This window comes from Dioscorea cayenensis, chromosome 3 (genome assembly GCF_009730915.1).
Source record: "Dioscorea cayenensis subsp. rotundata cultivar TDr96_F1 chromosome 3, TDr96_F1_v2_PseudoChromosome.rev07_lg8_w22 25.fasta, whole genome shotgun sequence".
Classification (NCBI taxonomy): Eukaryota; Viridiplantae; Streptophyta; class Magnoliopsida; order Dioscoreales; family Dioscoreaceae; genus Dioscorea; species Dioscorea cayenensis.
In genome coordinates, this window is record NC_052473.1 from 1675987 (window position 1) to 1685372 (window position 9386).

The following is a 9386-nucleotide window of genomic DNA, read 5'->3' on the forward strand; positions in this document are numbered from 1 at the left end:
CATGGTTTAGTATTTAAATACTCTTAAACTTGCAGTATTACCATTTCCTCTCGTTGTTAGGGTTGTTTTCCGTATTTTTTTGTGAACCTCTATATTTCCTGTATCCCTATTGTTGTTGTTATTCATCGTTGTGTAACATTGTTTTTTCAGTTCTATATCTGCGATATGTATATTGTTGAATTCGGTGTGTTGATTAGCCTTGCAGCATCCCACGAGAGTTGAGTGGCGGGGTATCCCTCCTCGGGATTCTTCGCGGCGTTAGTCGGCGTCCCGTGGGCCCGCGGGTCGGGGCGTGACATACATGCCTTTTTGAAACTAACTAAAGAAGCACGAAAAGGGAAGAAAGCGCGTTTGAATCACTCACCGTTCTTCTCAACTGTGACAATGCTTCGGGGATTCATCTCCGCTACCTTATCGGTGTACCACAACAGCAAATCGTAGTTGCTCACCTCACTACCGTGATGTCTTTCTGTATGCCAATGGCTCGATACAATGGCAGTTCCTTTAGTCTTTGCATAATATGGTCAGCGGCCCACTTCCTACTAGCTTTCGAGTGGACTATCGCACCGATGCCCCACCGCAAGTGTGCGTCGCTTGCATTGTCTTCACTCGGGACGTCTTATCATTCCTCTATTTGGATGAGTGGACACGCCATTGGCAATCCAGAGAAGCATACCTCACAGTCGAGCCAAGTCTATCATTTTTATAATGTGAAGTCGAAATTGTGTTGTGTGGCGTGGCTACACAAGGCATCTTTGATCTTTTCCACACTCTCAAACCGTTGTCCTACTTGCAATATCGATCTATCAGATGTTTGTGAACATGAACCAATACTGAGCGTACGTAGAGGAGGATGTTGGGACAGAAATGTCTCCATGTCCGCATTCGTGCTTTCTGAGATTGACTAATTGCGGATGCTAACACATAAGGTAGGGAACAAGTTAAGAAAAATATACAGAAAATCCAAAGTAATACAGAGGAAGTCAATATTATGCACAGAACGCGTATAATACATATAAAATGCATATAACACACATGAAAGATATTGTAATACACACAAACATATACAACTACATGGAAAAATAGTGATAATACACAGGACGACACACGACATAATAAGAGCTATCTTTGTTGCTGAATTACGATGGTGGTAAGGAACTATTAATGGTTGCTTCCGCTGCCCTACTGACTTCTGCAACAATGATGTCCACCACACTCTTCTTAAAAGTGCGGTGCATGTGGCACATGAGTTGAAAATCAACATTTGATTCAATTGGGGAAACCGTGCCGTATGAGTCAGGTGTCACAAACTTCACAGTTACCTAAGAAGCGTACAGTGACCACCGCTCACATATCTCGACCACAACAACCTCCCATGCGGTGAGGACCGTGAATTGTAGTAGATGTCCTTCGCCTTTGAAATGAGCCACAGCACAAAATGTCTCCATGATGACTAACACTTACGTAAACTGGAGAAACCCATAGGTTAAAAAAAACACAAAGAGAAAGTAACCGAAACTGAACTACACCCTTAACAAAACTGAACGATAGAAATTGAGATGTTGCTTACTTTAATGACAGAAAGAATGAGGCAAAGAAGAAGAACAACGATAAGGAGAAGAAGAATAAGAGACAGAGGATGAAGATGATGTACAGTAAAAGAGGATGAAGATGAAGGCTTCTACCATTACTTACCAAAAGGTTGATGTGATTGGGCGGGAGGCAAAAGAGAAAGGCATTTATGCCATTTGAGAGAAAAGCCTTTAACGGGTGTCATGGCAAGGAGTAAAAAAGAAGTGTGTAAGAGGGAGGGACTATATTGGAAGTGCAAATGTCAGAGGAACTGCAGAGGAAAAATGAAACTTTATGAAGATTTTTAAATAATTTTCTCTAATAATAATAATAATAATAATAATAATAATAATAATAAGCTTTATTATTTCGAACCTTAAACAGATTGACCTTTATTTGTGCAACTCTTCATCTAGGTGCAATATTTTGATAAATATTAAAATTATTTTGTATATTAATTTTAGAATAGTTAAATATAGATATTAAACTCTCAATTAAATGATTAACGACGACAATGCTATATGCATGATTTATTAGTTAAATCTCTAATGTTATTTGTCATTATTTTCTAAATCACATAAATTCAATTTTAAGGTAGTTGTAATAAAAGCTTTCATTTGCACGCTTATATAGATATGTGTATTTAACACTGTCTTTAACTTATTTACTTTTATTATCACAAACTAATTAACTTTTTAATAAAAAGACCAAAATGACCTTCACACTATTTTCTTCATCCAACGAGGAAACAAAATTATAACTCTAAGATAAATAAATATTTGAATAGGTTTTCTCAAATTAACTTGTAATCGCATAGAAATCACAGAAATAAAGAAGGGTGTATCGGCAAATACAGCTTCTACAATGACACCTTAGCAAGTCATTTGAATATTTTAAAATTTTCATATAAAATTCTATAAATATATATAGTGGACAACCTTTTTCATCATCAAATGGGTGTTTTGTTTAAATGCTTTAATCATTAATGGGCCTTAATTTTAAGGTCCTTGGGTCCAAATTAAAAGACATTTTATGCGTGTCATGTGCAAGACACACCGCTTGTAGAACCATATATCAATCGGAACGGTCCACATTTCAATCAGTTTCAGATCGGATGCTCATCCAATCACCACCATTTATTTAAATGAATGCTTTTTTTTATAGGAGTTGAAAGACTTATAGAAGGATCCACTAACATTCTGCTGTATTCATATCATTAAATTTAAATTTATAAGTAAATGTTACTTCTTTTTTACTTCTTGAAATTCTTGTATATTATGATGTAGTTTGTTTATTGATGTTTGTCTTGCACTATTATTTTCGGTTTTGTAGTTGAGGATACATTTCATTAGTAGCAGCAAGTGGTGTATTTCTTGTTACGGTTCACTTTCCATTTGATTAGCCATTCAACCTCTCATATTATTTTTACTTTTTATAATTTGGTTATTGATTATTTTCTCATTTTATATAATTCAAGTTTTCATTTATTGATAATTATATATATGTATATATCGTGATGAAAAACATTTTATTTTCCTTCAAAAATATATATATTGGTTTCCATACATTTCATTGGTCAAGCAGATCAAATCTCCCTTGCTTGATATTTAGTGGGCGACTTTTTATTTTGTTTTTATATAAATTTATATATATGTCCCGTGAAATGAAATTGCAATCCTAAAGGTAACCATTGTTATATATAACAATTTTATAATAAATGGAAATTTAATTTTATAAAAACAGGTTATAAAATTTGATATAAATAAATGAAAATTATCGCAAATTTTATAAAAACAGATTATAAAATTTGATATAAATAAATGAAAATTATCGCCTTTTTAGCCAGCTATGTAGTGTCCCATTCCTATAATTAAATGGTGTTGTTTTTTTTTATTTTCTTGTGCTCGTTTGTTTTTTTTGCCGTTAATCGGGTTTCACTTATGCTAACCCATTCTATGTCATCTTTTGTTTTTTTACTGAATATTGGTTTTTCTACGTTTCCCAAAAATAATAATAAAAAAATTATCACCTTTTCTACCTCCATTATTGAGTTTAAAAATTTGAAATGATAGTTAATTGAAAAAATCACTCATTTAAGAACACAAAGAATTAATGAATGTGGCTTTTCCAATTACTCATTTACAAAACCCAAAGAATGAATAAATGTGGCCTATCAGAAAGAAGCCCAAACCGGTTTGTCAGATTGACCAGACTAGGCCCTTGGATAATGTAAGCCTACGGCTGGTCCCAAACACATGATAATTCTGATATTAGACAAGATCATATATTATACATCATTGTATTAGAATTTAAGGGAACAATAATTATAAATTATCATAATAATAATAATAATAATAATAGCAGGATGCATTGTCACACACTTAAATAGATATACAATGATAGAGTATCAAACCCAATTACATTGCAAAATAAAATCACAAATACACACATATGTCTGGGCATATAACCACAAAATATCAAACCCATACAACATTACATAAATAAAATCACAGACATCCACACAAACATCAATTGAAGTAGAGTTCATATATAAGAAACTTCATGCGTGCTTCCTTGCATGCTGACTTAATATGGAGCTCCTTTGAAGTCCATGTATGGTATTTTTGATTTTTTTTATATTTTGATAATTACTTGATAACAAAACAAGCTAAATAAAAATTAATAAAATATTAAAGCTTACCTTTTAAGGGCAGCTAACAGTTGAACATATTATCCATGGTGCGCTACATATGCTGAAATATCAAGATGAGAGGGTTAATTAATTCTAATTAAAATGAAATGGAAAGGTCATATATATATATATATAGCAAAAATCAAAGTTATACCAAATAATTAAATAAAGGAAGGAACTGTACTCACACTATATAAAGGAGATGTTGGGCACATATTGTATCTTGTACCAGTCTTCTCATGTATTCTCTTTTGTCCTACTCACGGATTCTCTAGACATATTGTCTATAACTTCAATTGATCAAGTAGCACATTCTTCAATCCTTCTGGAATCATCTTCAATCTTTCGCATCCTTGGATCTTCAAAGACTTGAGGCAAGACATTGCTTTCCCCTCCATCTCCCACTCCTCAAGTTCCTCAAGATTGTCAATAATCAAGGATAACAATTGAGGAAAATCTGTTGCTGAACGTATCATCTGTTTGTTGATCTATATGCACGATTGAGTCGTAGATATTTGAGACATGGCAGCTTCTCCAGTGTTGCCATTGGGTCTTGCTCCAATCCAGAAAACACCAGATCTAATTTCATTAGTTGTTGAGGAAATACATCATTGTGTGGAAGTTTTTTGCAGCTCAAACTTCCATGGAGGCACAAGTCCTTGAGGCAATGTTGATTGGAAAAAGCTGTAATGATGTTGTCCAAAGGAATTTCATGTCCATATTGTATAGAAAAAGAGACAAGACGACCCGGTTTCTGGAGTGATGAAGATAGGGCATCAGCATGATAATTAGAGACTCTATTAATTTTCAATTTGCATTGATTTGTGAGCTTTGGAAGTGTATTCGTCATCCATGATCCAGCATTTACCCCTTTTAAAGTCTGCAAATTCTTTGGTACATTATTTCCCATATTTGGAGGAGGAACCCATTTTGTACATGGTAGATCAACATGCCTGAGATTGTCAATTGTCCAGAGTGAATCTGATATATTGTTTAAAACTGCAGGGAATACAATAAAAGTTTGGAGATTACGGAGATTACGGAGAACATGCAACTCAAGATATGATTTGATTTCACTTGGAAATTCTGAGATACCCGAAGTATACAAACAAAGCACTCTTAATAATTTAAATCTTCCAAGTTGTCCTTTCAAAGCACTCAAATCCAGATGATTAATAATTCCTAGGACACCGTAGAATAGACCCCGCAACATTGAGTTAGAATAGTTTAGAATGTCAATCTCATTACATACGACTAGTCGTCGGGCTGCATTTGACATTGTTCTTGTAGATTTCTTGTAGATTTCAAAATATCTATTCTCTTTGGCTTCCCTAATGCACACATCACGCAAGAGATCATGGATTCGGAATTCGTTTGCACTATCATCATAGTTTTGGTCAGTAACTTGGATCAAACTTCTTTGTGCTAACTCCTCCAGACAATCCAATCCAATTTCTTCTGTGGTCTTACCATTTTTTGCTGGTAAGAAACCTTCTGCCAACCACAATCTAATTAATGTTTCTGCAGAAATAGTCATGTCCTCTTTGAAGCAACCAAAATAAAGAAACCATGATTTTAAGTAATATGGCAAATCATTGTAACTCAATGCAATTATTTCTAAACACCTTTCTCCACCTTCCACAAATTGCCCTTTCATGCTCTCAACAACTTTCCGCCATGCATCTTGGGTTTGTGGATTAATTGAGACAAGTCCTCTAAGGACTACTAGTGCTAGTGGTAGACCTCCACACCTTTGAACAAGTTGATGAGCATAATCAACCAAATATGTTGGGCAACATGTTTCAATATTTTGATTTGGGAAGACCTTGCGAAGAAACAACTCCAGACTCTCTTTTTCATCTAAGCAACGCAATTCATGTGGTTCGGTGGTAGGATTCGCAATCTTAGCAACATTTACGAAGCGAGTAGTGATAATAACTCTGCTTCCATTTTGATCATCTGGGAAAACCTTTTGTAATTGATCCCATACATTTTCTTTCCAAACATCATCAAGAACGACCAAGTACCAGCCTTTCTTCAATTTTTCAAAAACTTTAACTGAGAGACATTCAATTGTATCCCCTGGTGAAGTTTCTGACTTTCTGACAAGATTTTATTCAAAATGTCAAGGATGGTATATTCTTGAGATATGATTACCCATGCAAATATAACAAAACATTTTTTGACTTCATGATCTTTATAAATGGATTTAGCAAGTGTGGTCTTTCCAAGACCACCCATACCAACTATAGATATCACTGACTGATGTTTTTTGCTTGTGTCGACCAGTTCTTGCACAATTGTTTTCTTCTCATTATCAAAGCCAACCATATCAATGTCATCTCTCAGTTGAGGCAATATAGGGATCTCACCTGGACTTCTGGACTGACTAGTTGTACCAATATTAGAAATGCCATATACTTCTGTACTTCGAGATAGCTCCTGCAACTTAGTTTTTATCCCTTCAACATTCACATGAACCTTGTGTTTATTGACCAATTCATCAAATATAAATACAAACCTGGAGAAAAATCATAATTATTTCTTATACCGATCTGTTCCAATTTTTTAATGCATCTATAGTCGAATTTCATTTGATCAAATAATTTAGAGAAATTTAAGGACTCCAAAGTTTGAGATATTCATCTTAGTCAACCTATACTTTTTATTAATTTTAGTTAATTTAAGCTTAGATTAAAAACTCATGAGAATGTGGGAAAGAAGTTGAGAATAGGTCATCATGTACCATATGCAAATCTAGTAAGACATTTTCATCCAAGAAAGATAATCGAGTGTCCGGTTTCAAAACTTTGTGAAAAGTTTATTCTAAAAACACCGACCTACTAAATTTTGAAAAAAAAAATTTCACTAGCTAGATATTTTTTATAAATCAATCTAAATACTTAAAATTAGATTTATAAAACCAGGTTGTTGTGTATGGCTCATATACACAAGTAAACGAGCAGATGTGGGAACGAAATGGAGTGGCGTGACAACATCTGTCATATTGTGGGAGCATCAGTTTGATAGGTTGGGTGGGGGGGAAACGCCCTTGCGGTAGGATACAAGGGTAATTTAAATCTTGTTAGGATTATGATTTGATAATCTTGTAATTTGTATCCGGATAGGATTTGTATCCGGATATGTTTAGAATCTAAATAGGGTTAGGATCCAAATAGGTTTGTATTCGGATAAATTTAGGTTTTACCTATAAATATTTGTAACCCTAGTCTTTTGTCTCAACTGTGAGGAGAGACAAGTGAATAAGAGGATTACGGCTGCTCCACTCTCGAGGACGTAGGTACATTGCCGAACCTCGTAAATCTTGTGTGTTTTTATTGCGTCATTGCTATCTTGATTTCCCCTGCGGATCCTCTATTTTTCATAACAAGTGGTATCAGAGCGAGGTTTTTCGCTGGGAGGATGAACTCTGTTACAAAATTCGATGTGGAAAGGTTCAATGGAACTGGGAACTTCGGATTAATGAAAGGAACAGTAATTTATCACAGTTTGCTAATGTGATCCAGCACGATGATTCAGATTGTAGTGATGGGGATCTGCTTTCAGTTTCATCATATAAAACCTCAGATTAATGGATTTTGGATACGGGATGTTCGTTTCACATGACATGGAACAAGGATTGGTTTGATTCATACAAATCAGGGGATTTTGGTTTTGTCTACATGGGCAATGATAAAGTTTGTGCTACTGCTGGAAAAGGGCATATTAAGATTCGGATGCATAATGGTTGTTGTTCGGACTTTGTGTGATGTTCGACATGTTCCAGAATTAAAAAAGAATTTGATTTTTTTCGGTACTTTGCATGAAAACGGTTTTGGCTATAAAACCAAAAAGGATTGCGTTGCGGTGAGTAAGGATGGTTTGATAGTGATGAAATGAGAAAGGAGTACAAGGAATATCTACACGCTGATGGGAAATACAGTTGTAGGTGGAGTTGTTGTTGCAGTTACAAAATCAGATCAAGGCAATCACTACAGGGAAGTTCAAGCATTGCTTGGACTTGATCAATGTCTCTAATGCTAAAGAGACATAGCACTCAACCTATGTGGAAGATAAGAAGCTCCCTGGTTTATATCTTCATGGGGTATATTCGCCAAGGGGGAGATTGTTGTGGATGGCTCATATACACAAGTAAACGAGCAGATGTGACAACATCCGTCATATTATAGGAGCATCAGTTTGATAGGTTGGGGTGCAGGGGAAACGCCCCCACGGTAGGATACAAGGGTAATTTGTATCTTGTTAGGATTATGATTTGATAATCTTGTAATTTGTATCCGGATAGGATTTGTATCCGGATAAGTTTAGAATCTGGATATGTTTATGATCCAGATAGGGCTAGGATCCAAATAAGTTTGTATTTAGATAAATTTAGGTTTTACCTATAAATATTTGTAACCCTAGTCTTTTGTCTCAACTGTGAGGAGAGACAAGTGAATAAGAGGACGTAGGCACGTTGCTGAACCTCGTAAATCTTGTGTGTTTTTATTGTCTCATTGCTCTCTTGATTTCTCTTGCGGATCCTCTATTTTTCATAACACAGGTTATATTTAACTTTTTTCACCTAAAAATCTTAGACTAAAGAAATAAAAAAGCATACCCTTGTCTATATTTATATATATATATATATTTAATTTACAAGTGTTGAATTCAGAAAATAAGAATATTTTTTTCAGAGCTATAAATTTGGTGTTTTCATAGAAGTATTTCTTAAAAATATAAGTGCTCATTTTCATGTAAATAAATTGGTGTTTGTAAAACATACCTCTCAATGAAGCCAATGCAACCATCCCTCTCTGGTGTTCGGAGCTTGGAATACATGAAAGTGTCAATGATGTCCTCAGCTTCAAAAGCAAGGTCTCTCATCTCTGTGACCCAGTTCTTGACCCTGTCATCATCTCTCTTGTTCTTCTTTGCATCTGCATCCTTTAAGAAGCACTGCATTCTCCGCAGTTCTCGTTCCAACCAGTCCACTTCGCCTCTCACTCCATACAAATTGATGGCTTCTTGAGCTAAGAGTTCACCAAGTTTCCGGACTACAAAACCCACTGCGGCCTCAGCCATTGATTTGTCCCTGACCTTCTTCTTCTTCTTTTCTCCT

The 9386-nt window shown here is 35.1% G+C and overlaps 1 protein-coding gene across 1 annotated transcript; it reads right to left on the reverse strand.

Moving 5' to 3' along the window:
* Positions 1-5852: 5852 nt before the first annotated feature.
* On the reverse strand, positions 5853-9386 carry LOC120252044 (probable disease resistance RPP8-like protein 2). Its single transcript, XM_039260626.1, has 2 exons — positions 9051-9386; positions 5853-6785 (listed from the first exon to the last, which is right to left on the reverse strand). The coding sequence occupies exons 1-2, from the start codon at positions 9347-9349 to the stop codon at positions 6302-6304; spliced, it is 783 nt and encodes a 260-aa protein (XP_039116560.1). The 5' UTR covers positions 9350-9386; the 3' UTR covers positions 5853-6301.

Excerpts from the sequence above, each read along its gene's own strand:
- LOC120252044 (XM_039260626.1), bottom strand. The coding sequence starts at position 9,349 with ATGGCTGAGGCCGCAGTGGGTTTTGTAGTCCGGAAACTTGGTGAACTC. Across the intron at positions 6,786-9,050 it reads TGCATTGGCTTCATTGAGAG|GTTTGTATTTATATTTGATG; the intron begins GTATGTTTTACA and ends ATTTTTCTCCAG.